At 37.7% G+C, this 21,452-nt stretch overlaps 1 protein-coding gene across 1 annotated transcript; it reads left to right on the top strand.

The window, feature by feature from the left end:
• The first annotated feature begins 768 nt into the window (after positions 1 to 768).
• Positions 769 to 20,582, top strand: farsb (phenylalanyl-tRNA synthetase subunit beta). Its single transcript, XM_067451290.1, has 17 exons — positions 769 to 906; positions 1,417 to 1,472; positions 2,021 to 2,175; positions 2,253 to 2,328; positions 2,488 to 2,603; positions 3,020 to 3,170; positions 5,494 to 5,602; positions 5,724 to 5,794; positions 6,858 to 6,919; positions 7,004 to 7,055; positions 9,265 to 9,326; positions 9,631 to 9,838; positions 9,928 to 10,008; positions 17,418 to 17,510; positions 17,637 to 17,754; positions 17,825 to 17,977; positions 20,223 to 20,582. Exons 1-17 carry the CDS (start codon positions 849 to 851, stop codon positions 20,372 to 20,374), a joined length of 1,773 nt encoding a protein of 590 aa, XP_067307391.1. The 5' UTR covers positions 769 to 848; the 3' UTR covers positions 20,375 to 20,582.
• The last annotated feature ends 870 nt before the right edge of the window (positions 20,583 to 21,452 follow it).

The raw sequence follows: 21,452 nt of genomic DNA, 5'->3' as shown, positions 1-21,452 counted from the left end.
ACATGAGAGAAACATTTAGAAATGAAACAGAATACAATTAGATGGAATAGAATCACATTTTTTTTGTGTCTCTTTTTTAGTCTCTGAAATTTTCTGGGGACCCCTTAGGACCATCTGGAGGATCCCTGAGGGTCCCCGGACCCCAGTTTGAAAACCCCTAGGCTACTGTTACCTCACTAAATACAGTAATGTGTAACTCTACTGTATTTTTCAAATGGCTGTGCATATATATATATATATATATATATATATATATATATATATATATATATATATATATATATATATATATATATACAGTGCTGTCTAGAGCATGTTCATGTAGTCACAAAGATCTGACTTTTTTACATTGGAGGAACACATTTAGCTATAGTAAACTCTCATAATGAAAACATGACAAAGCCATTTGACTGTTTTGTTCATAAACAATGGTGTCAAGACTTTTCATCTTGATGACACTGACACTTTCATTAACATGAATACTTTGAGGAATGAGTATCCATTTTGAGCAAGTGACGCGCTTTTGCAGGTTATCAACGAGGTTTTGCAGTTTGTACTAGGCCTAATTGTTTTGAGAACTGCATTAAATGTTGTACAAATTTAAATAGGCCTATCTGTGAGAAATGCACCAAAGCGGCTGCGAAAAACTGAAACAATAAATATTTTTTTACAGTCTATGGTAATAACCCAGTTCTCAATTGGGACTTTTATTGTTTAAATGTAGGTCTTTTCTATGTTGTTGTATTTGTGCTTTTATTTTGAAAGAGTGTTGTAGAGTGACGCTCGCTCGCTCCTCTGTCCAGGACCGGATCAGATCAGCCCCGGGCCGGTGATCATCAGCTGCGACCATGCCGACAGTCAGTGTGAAGAGAGATCTGCTGTTTGAAGCTCTGGGACAAACATACAGTGCGTGTTTAACATTGATCAGTGTTATAAAGCGAGCGCATGCAGTGAGTGTGTGTGTGTGTTGGAGGGGAAATGTGCTCAGGATGTGTGAGTGTGACAGCGTGACTGTCTGCATCTGTTGAAATCATGGAGAAATATCTAAATAAAACAAATCATACTATAGAAGTCATTTATTATACTGGGAGTGGGATCATTACTGAACAAATTCATATTGAGACTCAAAACCGGATTTAAATAACAACCAAATGTGTCCAATGTGTCGCAGCGATTGCATCAGATTCGAATTATTCTGAGATTTTTACAGTTTTACTTGATATTTTGTCTTATACTTTATATATACACACAGTTTTCCAGTCTGGTGAATGCAGTAATGCTTTATTTCTTGAAATGTTATTTTTATTCTTCACTCATTAAAAAAGCTCAGATGTCAATCTGGAAGCGTATTGATGACGCCATCATTAAGCGACATTAAAATAATTGCATTTAATTTATTTTCTATTCGTGTGTTAGCGGATGAAGAGTTTGATGAGCTGTGTTTCGAGTTTGGACTCGAGCTGGACGAAATCGTAAGTCATATGAAAATATATTTCTTTACATGCTGATAATATACCGATGTATTGGTCTTTATACTTCTGTATTATGAATAAATAACATATATGTAGACAGAGTATAATTTGTTTTATAATAGTATATAATTATTTTTATAATTTATGAATACACATAATCATTCTTTATATATATATAATATAATATGACTACATTATTATATTTTATTTATTAAGTTATATATTAAATATATAATAAAATATGTACTCAATACAAGTTACAATATATAATATGAATGAATGAGTGAATGAATGAGGCATTTATATAGCGCTTTCAAATGTACAACTGTACACCCAAAGCGCTTCACACTCATGTCAGGGGTCTCTCCTCAACCACCATATAATATTTGTTTCTATAATAAGTACTTTATATTTATACGTGTATGTGTATATATATATTACATACACACACACACAATATATATTTATATACACAAACAAAATATATATTTATGATATAATACAGAAATTATAATAAATTACAATCTGTTTATAATAATTATGTGTAGACGTCAGAGAAGGACATTATAAGCCGAGAGCAGGGCGATGAGAAGGCAGAGGGGGCGTCTGATGTGGTGCTGTATAAGATCGACGTTCCAGCCAACCGCTATGATCTTCTGTGTCTGGAGGGTCTGGTCAGGGGTCTGCAGGTCTTTAAGGAGAGGTAAGACTCGTGTCTGTCGCTCTGCTGTCTGTCAGATGCCTTTATGTGTTTGATATGGGACTGTTTGTGTTCTCTAGGATGGATGCTCCCCGGTACAAGCGTGTGAGTCCGGCAAATGGAGGAGAGCCTCAGCGGCTGGTCATAACTGAGGAGGTTTATATCAGTGTCATATTTCAGTTCAGAGGTTTAATTATATTGATTTTCCTAAGAGCTCAAGCACAGTGAGAAACCATCAGCCAAAGTGAAGAATGGAGATCATTTAATGTAATGGTTGCCGTGCTGAAATGAGATATTTCTTGCGTGTTCCCGTAGACGGCGTCTGTCAGGCCGCACGCCGTAGCCGCTGTACTGCGCAACATCACCTTCACTCAGGAACGCTACGACAGCTTCATAGAGCTGCAGGAGAAACTGCACCAGAACGTCTGCAGGCCAGTCCACACACACACACACACACACACACACACACTTTTTTTTTTTTTTTTTGTGACATATGGGGACTTTCCATAGGCGTAATGGTTTTTATACAGTACAAACTGTATTTTCTATCCCCTTACACTGCCCCTACCCCTAAACCTACCCATCACAGGAAACATTCTGCATTTTTACTTTCTCAAAAAACTATGATTTATACGCATTTTGAAAAGTGGGGACACGGCCAATGTCCTCATATTTCACCCTCTCATTGTAATACCTATGTCATACCCATGTCATTATACACATTTGTGTCCTCATATGTCACAAAAACATGACTACACACACACACACACACACACACTTGCTGCTTTATCATGAGAAGAGTCGCAGCAGATTCTGATGTTTTATCACTGTGCTGTTCTCTCATCAGGAAAAGGACGCTGGTTGCCATAGGAACTCATGATTTGGACACCATCTCCGGTCCATTCACCTACACAGCCAAACCACCCGCAGACATCCGCTTCCAACCGCTCAATCAGAGCAAAGAGTACACCGCCACTGAGCTCATGAGTCTCTATAAGGTGAGATCTGATTGGCTGTTAAGGACAGATAGTCACTAATGCACTTAGGCTGCATTCATTTGATTAAAAACACAAAAACACAGTAATATTGTGAAATATTAAAATGTAAACATTTCTATTTAAAGCAGCACTAGGTAACTTTTCAACCTTCATAATATATTTTTTAAGACTCTTGTGATGATAAATCGACTTACAATAGGTTGAATGACACGTCTGCCATAGCTTGATGGGGTCTGTATCGTTTTTAATCGTACTTTTAAACTTCGGGTTTCGTGTAGTAACCCGAGAACAAAAAGAACTACAAAATTCAACTGCTTTACGGCATATACGTCACTTCCACCAACACCCACACTTCCTTAAATTCAGACGTGCGAGCCCAACTTTGTTCGTCGGATAATATAGTCATGTCCGAAGCAGCAGAGACAAATAAGAAAGAAAAGGTTTTGTTGGAGGAAAGCAATAAGAGGAAACGAAAAAGTGATGGGATTAAAGGCAGGACAAGGATCAACATGTGACCAGTGTTTGCTCGTCGGCGTGAGCTGAAGGAGGCGTGCCCGACCGATGCTGTCCTGCTTGTTACGGTGATTACCGACCACTCAAACATTGAACTGAAGTATCATATAGATTCTGTTCAACGGTAACCAACAGACTACTATAATGACGCTGGCTTGTAAACGTGAGCATCGTGATTATTTTTCGCCATTTAAAAAAAAATAAAACCCATTAATAATGATATTCATATGACATGCTGAAACATGCCACTGACTGTACCTGGGATGAAGACATTTCACACGCGACGCCAGAAGAACACCTGCATGTGAACTCCTCCTGCAGTGTTCAGGGGAACTGTTAGTGCTGCACCAACCCACGGGGACGCTTTTATGAAGTTATTTGGCCCGCCCCGCACCACTGTATATATTTTTACAACCCGCCCCGCATCCGTGACCATTAAATAGACATACGGGGTCCGCGGGTTATGAGACGACCGCGCGTCACTAGTTCAGGGCTGTCATGTCAACAAATGCACGTGCGATGGCATCCCCTGTTGTAGGAGGACAGAGCTTACGACAGTAGTTGAGGACATTATTTTTTCCAAACTGTAGGGGGACCCCGAGAGCAAAAGTAGCCAAGTGCGGCTTTAAAGATGCAGTGTTTAGTATATGTGAGGATCTATTACCAGAAATACAATAAAATATACATTACTATGTTTTCAGTGGTGTATCTTACATAATAAACCGTTATGTTTTTATTACCTTTAAAATGAGTCATTTCTGACATACGCCGCAGGTCCACTAACAGTGAAATAGCCATTTTGTGTTTCTAAAGACATTTATACTGTTACAAAAGATTCTATTTAAAATAAATGCTGTTCTTTTTAACTTTCTATTCATCAAATAATCCTGAAAAATGTTTTTTCAACACTGATAATAATCATAAATGTTTCCTGAGCATCAAATCCTTATATTATACTGATTTCTGAAGGATCATGTGACCCTGAGGACTGAAGTAGTTATGATAAATTCAGCTTTGATCACAGGAATAAATTATGTTTTACAATATCTCAAAAATAGGAGAAAAAAATACATTTTAATAATATTTCACAATATTACTTTTTGTTTGTTTGTTTGTTTTTTAATAAAGTAAATGCAGCCTTGGGGAGCATAAGAGACCTCTTCTAAAAATATAAAAAATCGTGCAAATCAACTTTTGAACGGAAGGTTTATTGGGCTGCTGTCACTTTAAGACCTGACACACAGATCCCTTATACTGTTACACATGAGTTATCTTTCTCAGCTTGTAATGTTCACTTAAAACAGAACTGACTGTTCATGTGAATATACTCACCAAGACTGGCATTTCGACATTATTTTGTGTGTATTTGACTGTTTAAGCGCAATAAGCAGCAACAAAAGATCTAAATTTAGTGGTGAGAGGATACGCCGCACTTTTGGTGAGAGCACAAAATCTGTGGTAATGAGTAAAATTGTGGATCATTTTCCAAAATTCCCACGTTGAAATGCAAGTCCTGTAACGGCAACAATATTTACCCGGAGCAAATGAAACAAGGGGGAGAGTTTGTGTGTCACTCGCTGTTGGAGATATGAGAGAGCAAGAAAGAGCAGCGGGTATGTTTCTATTCTGTGGAAAACGAGTATTGAAGCGTTTTAGATAGTGATATTGATATGTATTTATTATTTCAGATGCCCTTTTAAAAGACTACAATTGAGAAATAAATATACATTATGCATAAAATTCAACCCGCCGAAGTGGCTGGTTGGAGTGACTGCTGATATCTTTTATGAATACATTTAATATCTTGTAGGCTGACAGTCATCTGAGGCACTACCTGCATATCATCGAGAGCGAACCTCTCTACCCCATCATATATGACAGTAATGGAGTCGTCCTGTCGATGCCTCCCATCATCAACGGTGAGTTAAAAACACACGCATGCTTTCGCAGGAACTCAAATTCATCTTTAAGCTTCGTGATTTGTGTTCTGCATCTACATCTGTTGGTTAAGTTTTGTATTTTTATCTCTCTCTCTCCCAGGAAACCACAGCAAAATCTCATTAAACACAAAGAACGTTTTCATTGAGTGCACGGCCACAGACCTCACAAAGGTAAACCGCTTTACTGACATCAAATATGAGCTCAATATCAGACCTCAATAGGTATCATTTGTAATAATTACATTACAGTGTGTGTGATATGTGACAGGAAAGCGTCCTTATATGGCAGATTTAAGCACATCCAGCTACAGCGAGTGTTTTGGTTTTCTTGACCCCCCAAAAAAGTCTTCTCATCTTATGCAGTGGTACAGTTATAGAAACTTCAAATATGAGTGACATAGCGAGTGCCAAGTTTCCCATTGACATTTAGAATTACTCTGTGGTTTTTAAAGTGTGTAATTTTTGCGGCATCTAGCTGTGAGGTTGTGAATTGGAACCGCTCACCCCTCCGTTTCGAAACACATCGAGAAGCTACGATAGCCTACACAGGACAAAGATGTCGTCTGAGACAGCAGAGAGTAGCTAGTGCTCTGTAAAGAAGTTTGTCCATTAAGGGCTACTGTAGAAAGTAGAAACATGGCGGCACAAAATGGCGATTTCACTGTAAGGGGACCCGCAGTGTTTGAAGATATAAATGACTCATTATAATGTAATAAAAACATTACGATATATTATTTAAGGTCTTTATACACCACTGAAAACATAGTTATGTATACTATATTGCATTTCTGTCAATAGATCCTCATAAATATTAAACACTGCACCTATAATGCTTTATTTAACACCACAACTTTCATAAGAAAGAGAGTGAAATACATGAATGCTTATGTTTTGATGTCACCACCCGGCAGTAACCTGTTCTTTTTAATAGTCTTGTAAACACAGTTATTTATTTGCATGTAAATCAGGTTATATAAATGAACTGATTTTTGGTAGTTATCTGCATATTGGTGTGCGTGTAAACATGCTCACTAACACTTTTATTCTTAAAGGATGCATTAAATTCATCAAAAGTGACAAATAAACTTTCTATTCATCAAAGAATCCTGAAAAAGGCATGCAGTGTGTATAAGTATACATATATATTGTTATCTCTGTGGCCTGAGTGACTGGTTATTTGAACTACAAGATGCTTTTTTTGTGTGTGTGTGTGTGTGTGTGTGTGTGTTTGCAGGCAAAGATCACGCTGGACATGGTAGTGACCATGTTTAGTGAATACTGTGAGGAGCCGTTCACGTGAGTCCTGTTCTCATTGTTTTACAGCGTCTTCAGTTTTCATTCACACTAAGTGCTCTAAGATGTGCTTGTCTCTTTCTTCAGGGTTGAGGAGGCAGAGGTTGTTTATCCTGATGGCAGATTGTGTGTGTATCCTGTATGTATTCAGTTTTTAACTACACCGAAATGAATGGAATATGCAATGTGAAATACAAGTTGAGCTCTATTGACATTCACGATCATTTAACTTTCACACGATGTCCATGCGAGGATCCATGCGACCCGCGGGAATTACAGCTGTTGCACAAAACCAGAAGAACTTTACAGCTTTTTCAGCAATATATAGTAGATATAGAAAAAAATTATACAGTACTGTTTAAAAATTTCGGTTTTTGTTGTTGTTTTTGAAAAAAGTCTCTTCTGCTCACCAAGGCTATATTTATTTGACCAAAAATACGATAAAAATTTAGCCTGACATGGTCATACTCAATTCTAGTCAGAATATGAGTCTTTCACTGCTCCATTGGGCTTTGATTATGAGGCGTGTTTCAACCGAATCAGGAAAGACATCAATTGGATGGACCAACAACCAATCAGAGCAACGAAGGGACGCATTGTCAAATGTCAACAGAGTTCAACTGCACTGTGTTGCCAAGTCCGCGTTTTTTCTGCGGGTTGAAGCGACTATTATGTGATATATAGACCCATAAGTGTGAATTTTAGCAGGCAACCTTGCCAAAATAACACACATTTTACCCCCAAACGGCATTTTTCCCCGAGAAGCTATTAGGGCTGGTAGTTGGCGCGTTTCGTTGTAAGAAACTTGGCAACCCTGTCTGCACGCGCGCTGAAATCAGACTGGAATCTTTGACGATCTTTGCCAGTGTTGTAAAATAATTTAATGATACACAGAGTACTTATCCAACATGATCATCATTTCTGAGAGAAATTGAGATGGTGAATGCAGATACAAACAAGCTCTCCGTTTAGGATTCAAACAAATATAACCCAAGCCCCTTTGATGACGTGCATGATTACGTTACTGTTGATCATCTGTCCGTCATCGGCTAAAGCCCGCCCTGATGATTTCATTGGTCCGAACAGTTTCTGTTCGGGGATAATTACTCCTCTATGGAGTGAGGCCAGACCGAATTGCCCGACCTAAAAAAATTGTGGGCTGGGCTAAGTTCGGCTGGCATCCAGGCTAGCAAAAATTGTGAAATATTACAATTCAAAATATCGTTTTTCTACTGTAATATATAGTAAAAGGTAATTTGTTCCTGTGATCAAAGCTGAATTTTCAGCATCATTACTACAGTCTTAAGTGTCACATGATCCTTCAGAAATCAGTATAATTTGCTGCTCCAGAAACAATTATGATTATTATCAATGTTGAAAACAATTGATTATATTTTTCTTGAAATCATGAGACTATTTTTTCTGGATTATTTGATGAATTGAAAGCGCAAAAGAACAGCATTTATTAGAAATAAAAAACATTTTGTAATATTATTAATGTCTTTACTGTCACTTTTGATCAATTTAATGCATCCTTGCTGAATGAAAGCATTATTATTAATATTATTATTATTCCAAACAGTACAACTCATTTTAGTGCAACAGATGCTGTTGATAGAGCTTAACTTGTAAGCATGACTAAATATTAAACCCAGATTAAAAATAATGGCTTTAAAGGGATAGTTCACTTTGAAATAAAATTTTGATATGTTTTAGCTTACCTCATGGGCATCTGAGATGCAGGAGTATTTGTTTCCCCAGTAGTTTCATTTTTGATCATTTTAGGTCAAACCGTTCTCGTCTGTGCCGCACATAATGCAGGTCTATGGTCACCACCTCAAAGAGCATACACAGAGACGTCCAAATTAAACAATCCCCCATCGTAAGTACACACTGATGGCCTAAGACACAAAACGAGCAGTGTGTGAGAGAGTACTTATATAGTTTTTACCTCTTGTACGCCACAGGAAACACGCACGCGCGCCCTCGGATCAGTCGGACGTAGTGGTGTACAAGAGGTAAAAACGATATAAATACTGTTCGTTTTCGTGTCTTAGGCCATCAGTGTGTACTTACGATGGGGGATTGTTTAATTTGGACGTCTCTGTGTATGCTCTTTGAGGTGGTGACCATAGACCTGCATTATGTGCGGCACAGACGAGAACGGTTTGACCTAAAATGATCAAAAATGAAACTACTGGGGAAACAAATACTCCTACATCTCGGATGCCCATGAGGTAAGCTAAAACATATCAAAATTTAATTTCAAAGTGAACTATCCCTTTAAGGAGCATATCTTAAAATAAATGGTAATTTTTGTAAATCGTTCTGTTATTTGCTGACTTTAGGAGCTGGCGTACAGGACGGAGACACTGTCTGGGGACTTCATCAACAAAAAAGTTGGGATCGAGTGAGCACATTTTAAATCTCATTAGAGCTCATGTCAAAATCTGCTCCTGGAGGGCCGCTGACCTGCAGACTTTAGCTCCAACCAGCTCCAAGACACCTGCTGTGTCCGAAATCGCACCCTATACCCTTAAAGGGATAGTTCACCCGAAAATGAAAAATGATCCCAAGATTTACACCCCCTCAAGTCAGCTAAACTCTCCAGGACAGTTGTCCATCAGGAGCTGAGTTTGAGCTTTAACTCCTTCCTTTCTCAGGTTTCGGGCAGTAGATTGAACACTGATCACACTCTCTCTGCTCTCTCTCAGTGAATCAGCCGAAAGCATCGCTCAGCTGCTGACCCGGATGTGTTTGAAGTCGGAGGTCAGCGACGAGGGCAATCAGATCCAGGTTGAGATCCCGCCCACACGCTCTGATGTCATCCATGCCTGTGACATCATGGAGGACGCCGCCATAGCGTACGGCTTCAACAACATCGTCAGGAGCACGCCACGCACGTACACAGTAGCCAATCAGGTTCGCCCGAAAAACATTCGTTCTGAGCAGTTACACGCAGATCATTTTAAAGGGTCAGTGCTGATTATGCCGTGTTTTTGTATTTGCAGCTCCCTCTAAATAAACTGACGGAGTTACTGAGGCAAGACCTTGCAGCCGCCGGGTTTACTGAAGCTCTGACATTCGCTCTGGTTAGAAATCACTCCTCTCTCTTATATTAAGCATATTTTTTGCATTTCCCCCTAATATTCCACCCTCTCTCTGAGCATTAGAATTAAATGTGCAGTATTAACTAGATTTGTGTATGCAAATTGTCATACTTTTTTATGACTGGTTAAACATCACAACCTCGATTTTGATTTCAATTCGATTCAGTAATAAGGAATCCAAGCTCTCAACTAATGTAAACTATACAGGAAACCCTGTCAGTTGATACATTGCTATAATATTAAACGTTTAAAAGTAAATTACTACTTATTTTTAGATATAATAAATAATACACATGTATGCAAATATTTCAATTGCACTTTAGGCAGTTTTTATATAAACTTTTTATTTGTATAATTGTTTCCAATTTGTTGTTGAAATGTAAACAAAATAAAATACTGCACATATTTTGCAAAAAATTATATATTTTTTTTAGCTGACTGAGTTTATGCACATACAGTAGTGAAGTCCAACCTATAGCAAAATGGACATCTTCACCCTTTATGCAAATATTATTTAAAAAAAAAACATATGCTTATTTTTTCTTGGAGTCAATTGTTTTATTTGTGATAACAGAATGAAATATGCCAAATTTTCCAGACATAATTTTCAGCCAGGCTTTCATATAATGACATTATGAAAGCATGCAAAAACGAGAGCAAAAAAATCATAAATGATTATGCTGTAGTCAATGTATGTTTTTGTTTTTCTATGCGTTTTGTTGTTTTTGCATAAAATTTATTTTACCGGTAGCTGTAGTTTTGTACCAAATAATTTTGTTTGGTAAATATTTGAGTTTATCATTTTGTTCTTCACACATATTTTTTAAAAAAACAACTTTTTTAAATATAAACATATTCCTTATATTTGGATTGTTTAATTAACTTGTAGGGTCATTAAAACAAATATCCCCTCCGGACATCACATTTGGCCACTACTGTATTGTTTACAATCTGACTTATTGACGCCTTTCCACGGGTACTTTCCCCCGATTACATGAGACATTTCTTTAAGTTATACTTTGTCTTTCAACGTACCTTCTGATGTTCATTCATGTTTATTTGGTGCTATAACTAGTAGTAAAGAAGAAGAGATAATCGGTTCACGTACCGCTTGAACTGAGGCACTACAGCAATGTGAATTTCAAAATAAAATTGACAGAATTTGAAAGCTGAGACTTTTTCATATCAAAAGTAACAAACCACAGAGCTTATTGGAATTATTTTATGGCAGACACGCAACAGAAAACATTACAGACTAAAAGATTGGTTTTGTTTTTTAAGAATCCATATCGCTTCATCAAAACAAAGATAGATTAAAATGGTTTAATCGATATAGACAACCCAGCCCTGCTTGTTACGTGAGTGTTGTGTGTTGACTGGTTCATTTAAGAAGTCATGATGCATTATATATGTGTGTGTTTGTGTATGTTTGTGGGTGGGTGTATGTATATATGTATGTGTATATTATATATATATATATATATATATATATATATATATCTCTGGAAATAAATAAGAGACCACTTATGATTGAGAAATCTTTTTTTATGTAACAGTCAAAATAAATTAGTATTGAAAAAGAAATTTTTTTTAGGACATGGACTGTTGAATAATTTTGAGATGCACTTTATACGCACAAAAAAAGTCCAATGTACTGTCAACAAAAAATATGCTTTCAAAAGATTATCCATAACATACACTTAGAAAATAGATTTTCTTCCTGATTCATTTCATGCCAACTTTGAAGGACTGCCCAACATTGATTGCTGTATATTTGTTTTTGCGTGTAGCCACGAGGACAACATAATGTTTATTTTATTTTATTTTATTTTGTCTTTGCATTATTTGCGTTATCTTGTTTTCCTTTAAAATAGCCTTTATGAGACTTCCGGTGGCGCGCGCTGCAAGATGGCCGCACAGCACTAGGCTCCTGACCAAAACCTCCTAATTTAAGTTTTTGTTTACACATTGAGGAAATATAAAGCCAGCGTTCAATAACTTGACGAGTCAACTTCAAAAATGGCAACTAGCAAAAAATCGATGTCTCCTCAAAAATCGGCTGGGGGATGCAAACGCCTCAAAACGCTCGAAGACGACGTAGCCGCAATTGTTAGCCATGCAATTGAAGCACAGCAGGAGGCTATGCGCGAAATGGTTTCCAGCATGCTGACTGAGGCAATAAAATCAGCCCTAAGCCCCTTTAATGACTTTGTCAATGAAAACAGCGCGGTTCTCCGTTCGTTGAGAGAAGAAATGGATTCTCTGAGTAAAGGTATGGCGTCGGTCACAACGAAAGTGGACGATCTCCAGGGCACTTTGCGGAAAACAAAAAAAGACACAAACCACTGTCTGTCACAGCTTACTCAAATCCAGCGAAAATGCAACGATCTCGAAGACAGGTCACGGCGCAACAATGTCCGCCTGGTTAATCTACCAACAGGAATGGAAGGGGATGATCCAGTTGGGTTTTTACAGAAAATGCTGCCTAAATGGATCCCCGAGCTCACGGCGCGCTCTTCTCCGATCGAGATAGACAGAGCTCATCGAGTATACTCGAATGTAAACTCACCTAAACCACGATCGATGATATTCCGGCTCCTCCGTTATCCCGACAGGCAGGCTATTCTTCAAGGAGCCCGGAAAGCTAAACCCACTCTGCCCGGAGGAGCGCGGCTGGAATTCTATGCTGATTACAGTCATGAGACGGCGCAAAAGAGGAAGGCATTTTCGTCCGTTAGATTCAAGCTTCACCAGAAAGGCGCTGAAACTTTCCTGATCTACCCCGCATCGCTGCGAGTCACACATAAGGGCCAGAAGTACTCGTTCGAATCACCGGATGACGCTGAAAAATACCTCGAGGGTCTGGAAGCTGTGGTACCAACTGCTCGAAGATCTTTAAATTTCCCACTTCAGGAAGAAATGGAAGAGGCTGATTAAAGAGATCAGTAATGTTTATGCTGATAACCTACGTAATGCACAGTCCAAAGACAGTGACTTGGTAACTAATCTTTTATTTCCATATTGTTTCCATTCCATTTGTTTTTTGTTATTGTTTTTACGAGCTGATAGGTTGTTATTTCTACGGATTTTACGTTGACCTTTTGAGTTTGAAAATATTCATTCTGTAATTTTAATTTCCTCATTTGTTAAAATGGTAGGAGGCAAATTAGGTGAATAGCGCTTAGACATTGCCTCGCGATCGCCACAGACGTTTGAAAATGGGATATGGGAGTGGGAGGGGGCGCTCAGGCGCATAAAGCACTCAGGTTCTTTGTTTTTCCTTATTCGGATTTATAGTTTGTTGGTATGTTTTTTAACCAACTCTAAAATTTACAGTTTACTTTGTACGAGTATGGAAATCTTAGATTATGGTTAGAATAAACACACTATCCTTTAATGTCAGGGGATTAAACTCTCCTATTAAACGGACACGGGTTCTAGATATTTTGCACAGAAAAAAGATCGATGTAGCGTTTCTTCAAGAAACCCACCTAACCACCAATGACAACCAAAGAATGCAAAATAGGCACTACATTCCTATAGTATCATCAAGTTGTAAATCTAAAAAAAAAGGCGTGACAATTCTATTCAAACGCAACTCTAGTTTTATCATTGAGAGCACAGGTACCGATGATGATGGTAGAGTAGCATATTGCTGTACGTTAATAGAAGGAAAGAGGTTTGCATTTGTCAATGTATATGCTCCAAACTCTTATGACGCCAGCTTTTTTCCAAATATTGCAAAAATCCTACTATCTCTTCAGGGTTATTCAATTATTATTGGATCTGACATGAATGCTGTGATTGATCCAGTTCTGGATCGTTCAAATTCTGCGGTTTCAGTAGCACAATTACAATCGTCTGCAGCCCTGAGATTGTTCACTAAAGATTTAGATGTGTGTGATGCTTGGCGAATACATAATCCAACAGCTAAAGAATACACTTATTTTTCCCCTAATCACAAATCATTCTCAAGAATTGACTATATTTTAATTTCGTCATCACTTCTTTCAGATCTAATTGATATTGAATTTGTACCACAAAGTGTATCAGATCATAATGCCGTATTAGCTCACTTGCAGATAAATACATCTTGTAAACACTCCAGGTGGAGATTCAATACTTTTTTGCTGCAGGATGAGGACTTCATTGCGCAACTGAGAGCAGGACTGATTGAATTTATCAATTTAAACCAAGACTCTGTTTCTAATCAAGAAATGGTATGGGCGTCCATTAAAGGGTTTTTAAAGAACAATGCCATCTCCTTTTCAGCTAGACTTAAAAAGAATTATCTTCAACAGTTATCAGTACTAGAGAGAAGATGCGGGGAATTAGAAAAGGAATTGGGTAGTCATTTTTCCAATGACACTCAACAAAAATTATTAGTTGAAAGGGCTGCTTTTAATGATCTACTCCGAAGAAGAGCAGAATATTTAATGCACATCACAAAACATAAATACTACATAGACGGAAGCAGACCAAGCCGACTTCTTGCGCTTACTTTAAAAAAACATGAGCAACGTTTTAACATCCATGCAATCCAAAGTTCAAAGGGTCTCACCTCACATCCCACAGATATTAACAAAACATTCATGTCATTTTTTGAAAATTTATATACCTCAGAAAAACAACCCAGTACAGACCAGTTAAATAGTTTTTTTGACAAGTTGGATTTAAATATACTTTCAAAGGAGGAAGCGGACAGCCTTGACTCAGAAATTACTTTAGAAGAACTTTATAATGCAGTGTCTTGCTCAAATAAAAGAAAGTCTCCGGGAATCGATGGGCTTCCAGTAGATCTATACCTGGTGGTGTGGGATCTACTTGGCCACATTTGGTTACGTACCATAAATGAGGCCATATTCAAAGGCTATTTTCATAAAGATCTTAATACAGCTCTAATAACGGTTTTGCCTAAACCTGACAAAGATCTTTCTGACTGTTCTAACTATAGGCCCATTTCCTTGATTAATGACGATATTAAAATTTATGCCAAAGTTATTGCCAAACGTCTACAATCAGTAATACATAAATTAATTCATCCAGATCAATCAGGATTTATTACGGGACGTTTGGCTTCAGATAACATTCGAAGAGTGCTACATATCATTGCAGAAGCAGAGGAATTAGAAACACCCAGTGGCCTTCTATTTATTGACGCCGAAAAAGCCTTTGATCGGCTGGAATGGACCTACCTATGGTATACACTTAAAAAATTTAATTTTGGAGACCAGTTTATCAGAATGATACAAACTCTATACACTAACCCCATGGCCAGGGTATCTACTGGTGGACTCATCTCAGACACTTTCAAAATTAATAGAGGCACAAGACAGGGGTGCCCGCTTTCCCCCCTCATGTTCGACTTATCAATAGAGCCTCTGGCTCAGTTTGTTAGACAGTGTAAAATTTGTACCCCGATTAAGTTAGGCTCAACAACCCATTCTATTTCCCTGTATGCGGACGATACTTTATTATTTTTATCTGATATACAACGCTCTCTACCCATTGCCCTCCAAATTATAGAAGAATTCGGCATACTATCTGGGTTTAAAATGAATCACTCTAAAACTATTTTAATGCCCCTCAAATCGAATGGATTTAATTTCTATATTCCACATAACATTCAGGTATCAACACAGGTCAAATATTTAGGGATTGAGCTGAGACCCACTTTGCCCCTTATTTCAAAAGTTAATTACATGTCAATTTTTGGAAAAGTTGAGTCAGATATTTTAAGATGGACATGTTTGCCCTCTTCACCATCTGCCCGAATCTCAACTATAAAAATGAATATTCTTCCCCGCATTAACTTTATTAGCTCTATGCTTCCTCTCCCTCCACCAGTAAATTATTGGAAAAAGCTAGATTCTTTGTTGATAAGATATATTTGGAATGGGAAACGTCCCCGTATTAAATGGTCTACACTTCAAAGAAGTAAAATAAATGGTGGATTGGGCTGCTCTAATTTTAAATTGTATCATTGGTCCTTTATCCTGCTCTCAGTGGCGAAATGGTTTGATCCAGACTCACAGCCTTCATGGAAGCAAATAGAAAAAGAGCGCATTACACCAATCTGTTTGCAAGATTTTTTATTTTCAGGCCTATCACACAGGAAATGCTCATTATATTACGGTCCTTTACTTTCCTACACTTTGCAAATATTTAAAAAGATAGAAGCCTGTTGTTCACCTAAAATCATATGGCACGCTCAGACTCCTATTTGGCACAATCGGAATTTACTTTCAGGTGGACAACCTTTTGTACAACCATCCTGGGCTAATAAAGGTATTCTAACATTAAATGATATAAATGGAGATGATTCAATCCTAGATTTTCAAAACTTAATTCAAAGGTTTAACATTTCACCTAACACTCTATTTTTATATTTTAAATTACGTGCTGCATTAAAGGTTCATAAGGTTCCGTGGGGTGCAAACCTTCAAACACACCCAGTGGTGAAATGGATTGGCAATGTCCCAAATACAGGAATTGTTTCTTACTTTTATTTATGCTTATTAAATTCGAATGCAGGAAATGTCCCTAAAGCTAGTGCCTGGCTATTGGATTTGAACATTTCTAACAAAACCATTGAATGGGACACTGTGTGGTATAATACTTTCCATGCATCCACAAACCCTAACCACCAGTTTATTCATTTTAAAGTTATTCACAGGGCATATTTAACCACACGCATAAGACATGCTATGGGTATATCTCCACACCCTTATTGTAATTTTTGTGGACCTGGATGCCTGGACACTCTGTTACACATGCTCTGGGACTGTCCTGATGTGCAAAAATTCTGGGATATGGTGCTTGATGTGTTGTACAAGGTGACTAAGATTCGTTTTCCCAAAGATCCAGTCATTCTACTGTTGAACGACAACTCTGAACTGCCTTTAAACGAGAAGGTACGGAAACTCTGGCTAGCTGCATTGACGGCAGCAAAGAAGTTAATTGTTCAACGATGGAAACCACCTCATGATCTTTCTTCTAAGCACTGGCTGCATTCTTTACTGGAGATATTATATTTGGAACTGTCATCCGCACGAGCTAACCAGGCCAAACCAATGGCCTTGTCTTGGTGGAAAGATTGGATATATAAAATTAAAGAATTGATGGTGACTTAATCTAAAGCAAAAAATTATTATTATTATTACTTTTTATTTTTATTTTATTTTTCTCCCTTCTTCTGTATGGGTGTGTATATTTGTACCGTGACTACTTAAGATTTTGTCTATCCGTCCAAGTCCTGAGTGCTACGGGTAGGGGGGTAGGGGTGGGAAGAATAAGTTCTCTTTCCTGTACTGCAAAATGTACTGTATGCTTGTTCAAAAATAAAAAACACTAAATTACAATAAAATAGCCTTTATCCCCTCACTCTGCAGTGTTCTCAAGAAGATATTGCAGATAAACTCGGGAAAAACATAGCAGAAACCAGAGCAGTCCACATCTCTAACCCAAAGACTGCAGAGTTTCAGGTAACACACACCATCCACCAAAAACATTATGGACTTTATCTCTCACATTTGTCCACTAGTGGGTGCTTTTGTATCCTTAAATCAGTTAGTAGTAACTCGGACTAACTAAAGCATACTGGCCTCTAGGTGGCGCGCACCTCTCTCCTCGCTGGCCTCCTGAAAACGGTCGCTGCCAACAGGAAGATGCCCCTTCCTCTCAAACTGTTCGAGATTTCAGACGTCGTCCTGAAGGATGAAACAAAAGGTGTGTTTGACGTCCTCAAATCAAGTAATGCGTGCTAACAAACAGTCTCTGAACTTGATCTGTCTCGCAGACGTAGGAGCCCGTAACAACAGGCGTCTCTGTGCCGTTTACTACAACAAGAGCCCGGGGTTTGAAGTCATCCATGGACTCCTGGACCGGGTCATGCAGCTGCTGGATGTCAAACCAGGCCGTAGCCAAGGATACCACATCCAAGCGGCACAGGGTGAGTCATAAATGTTAAAAGTCGACATGGTGTCCTTCCTCTGATCCTCCGAGTGGGATCAGTCTGTTTTATGAGCTCTGAGTCATATTCAAAGATTTATTTGAGTGGTTAATATTTAATAGCGTTTATGTGCGAGCAGTAGGTCAGCAAAATGTAAATGGGAAGTGTTAAAGTTCTTTTATTGGGACTTTATTACTGGTCAGATACTCATTTTCTTTTATTTTGGATGGAAAAGGCTTAAAGAGACTGTTTAAAATGTCATGAAACCAACAAATAGTTTCTTTCATTAAAATAAAGTAAAAAAAAAAAAAAATTATATATATTAAAGGTGCACTATGCAGCTTTCCGTCCACTGGAGGGCGCCTATTCAAAACAAATGCGTAGTTTGATGACGCAAAGTGTGAGCGCAGCATCTTGGGAGATGTGGTCTTCTCATCACAGCCGGTGGAAAATAGGACTCGGGCAGAAATCACGTTCATGCATGCGGTTATTAACGCTACTGAAGTCTAAAGCAGAGCAGGACCGAGTGTTATGGACCTGAGCAAAGCTGCTGGAGCGATTGTTAAACAAATACCCGCCTCGCGAATACCGGGACTTTTATTATGACCGGACGGGACACATTCGCAGGAGGCGCGCACAGATCCGCTCTTCCGGTTATGATTTTGAGGTAATGCAGCTCTGTTTATCATATTAGATACATTTAAGTGTGTTTAAAACGATGTTATGACGTTACTCCGTGGGTTCACTTGTTCACACTGCTAAGAGTAAAGCGCTCCTGCCAAATAAAAGCCGAAACCGAGGGTAACGCAGATATGACGCAATTGACAGGCGACTCCCTCAAACGCAATGCTGAAACGTCCCTGTCCTTAGTTAAAATAGCAATTTTCTCACAATTTACAAATAGATGAAAACATCTGGGATATTGTAGGTACTCAACTGAACAAAATATATAACACCGGCCTAGTGGTTTTTGGATATTTTACTGCAAAAATACTACATAGTGCACCTTTAAGTGAAAAACTTGAAAAGTGAAAAGTAAGAATATAACCAAAGTTGCCTAATAATAATGGCAGCTATTTGCTCTAAGCATCCCTCCCTCGCACTTTGTAACAAATCCTTCCCTCGTGGGTCAAAGTGACCCAAAGCCCTAAAAAATATACTTAATTTGATTTCATTTTTATAATTTCTTTCTATTTTTTTAATACGTTTTTTAAATTTATTTAAATTACTAGAATTTATTAATTAATAATAATTTAAGCACATTCTTTCAATTTGTTTCAATTTAAATTCAAAATAACTCACAATTTAATGCCTTGCATTGGGTGTTTCTGCCAACCTCTTGGGGAGAAATATGATATTTCATTACTCTTGTCACTAGATGGCTTTATAGCTCTATATGGAGAAAACAAGCTCTTTCCGCTGGGTCCTAAAGTTAGTTCTTGAGTGTCTCTTCGGTATGCATTCAGATACACGTGTAGACATTATAAAATCATTTTTGTGCAAAGGTTTTAGCATTTTTAGTGTTAATTTTGAGAATTTTTAGGTTTTTGTACTGAAGCATTTGTTGCATTTCATTTATTCCTAAGGGGGTGAAAGTGACCCGCGAGAGAAGGATTTTTTTACTTTTTAAATTTTAACCATAAAACTCATTGAATCCAGTTCATTTTTGTGTGTGTATTCAAGTACGACAAAATTTCCTAGGGTCTTGGACCACTCAAAAAATAAAGTTTTTGTTCAAATGACCCGAATGAAGGATAACAATAGACTCCATCAGGATTTTCTTCACAACAGGCTGAGTGTAAACAGTATTAGATGCTATTTATACTTAGGATAAATTATTTTTATGATCTAAATTATTAAATGGATGCCGCCTTATTGGGACAAAGCCCTCTTTACACCTACTGCTAACCCTAAACACTATTATTAAGCACGTTAGACACTTGATTTCCACTTTTTGAAAATGTTCTTTATATTTATTGAAAATAAACACCTTTCCGATCTGATATGTAATGGGAAAAGGCAATAGAGCGAGTTTGGCAAAAGGTGGAGTTGAACTCGGGTCGATTTGCGTCAACTTTCTTACCCCTCCACTATTTTTACTGTTGACAATTCAGCATCCTCTTTAATTTTCTCCAGCACAGCCAGACGTCAGTAGGTGGAGTTAGTGTAACTAGTCACTCAATTATTATACTAAAAAACCTTGTTCTAAAGATTAAGAGTACAATCGTTTTTTTTTTTTTTACAGACTCCACCTTTTTCCCTGGCCGCTGTGCTGAGATCTTTTCACGTGGCAAAAGCATCGGACACCTTGGGGTCCTTCACCCTGATGTCATCAGTCGTTTTGAGCTGACCATGCCCTGCTCTGCCATCGATATCGACATAGAGCCCTTCCTGTGATGTCATGATGCAAATGAGCTTAGCCACACCCCTCAATTTTGGTCAATGACTTTCCCTCCTCCTTCAGAAGCTACATACACACATTTCTGGATGATTATCTTTAGGAGAATGAGTTAGTGTTACTGTACATTCAGAATAAATCTGTTTTAATAATCCTCATTTTGTCTGCTGCTTGTATGTTATTCATATATTAAACATCACAGCTGTATGTTTGTGTCCAGCATATTTTACAGCATAAAAACATAAATATGGATGAATAAACCAAAACTGTCAACATGTTTGTTTTTACATTTATTTGGTGTATTTTAAGCAGTCATGCAAGTTTTTTCCCCTCTGAAAATGTTAGTTAACCTTATTGCATTGGACTAAAACGCATTAGTAGTTATACCCAGGGTTAGGTAACTATTTTCCCAAATGGTTTTGAGAATTTGTGTAATTTGCGATTCCAATGAGGCTTTTAATCAATCAGTTTCAAAATGAAATACAAGAACTGTCATAATTGAGGAAAAAAAAGGTTGACAAAAAGATTGAATCCAATATTTGCGGATAATATACCATAATGAGAGATTTATAAGCTATTTTTTTTGTAGCCCTGTCCTTTTTGACCGCAAACGTCACAAGTGTGACTACCATTTTGTACAAAATAAAAGCATTTCAAAACAAACTTCCTAGTTAAACGAAGCATACTAGTGTGATAAACTGGAATTTTTTTCATAGTTTGTTGAATATTGACAAATTTATCATTCAAAAACTGAGGTGCATAAGCTCAGATCAATGAGGCGTACGATCAGTTCCAAATAATAAATAAAAAACCTGTGCTAATTTTTAAAAGGCAGGTCATTTTTGACCAGGAGCACAAAAGGTGTTACAAGGTTTTCAACACATCACAAGGGTTAAACAATAGGACGGACGGAAAGATAGATCGATGGAGCGATACATCGATAAACAGATAAATAGAAAAACTGTAAATGGACTGATGATATAGACTAGATAGATAGATAGATAGATAGATAGATAGATAGATAGATAGATAGATAGATAGATAGATAGATAGATAGATAGATAGATAGATAGATTT

Source organism: Pseudorasbora parva, chromosome 8, assembly GCF_024679245.1.
Source record: "Pseudorasbora parva isolate DD20220531a chromosome 8, ASM2467924v1, whole genome shotgun sequence".
NCBI lineage: Eukaryota > Metazoa > Chordata > Actinopteri > Cypriniformes > Gobionidae > Pseudorasbora > Pseudorasbora parva.
The sequence above is the reverse complement of the archived record's forward strand: the minus strand, read 5'-3'. Positions and strand labels throughout refer to the sequence as shown.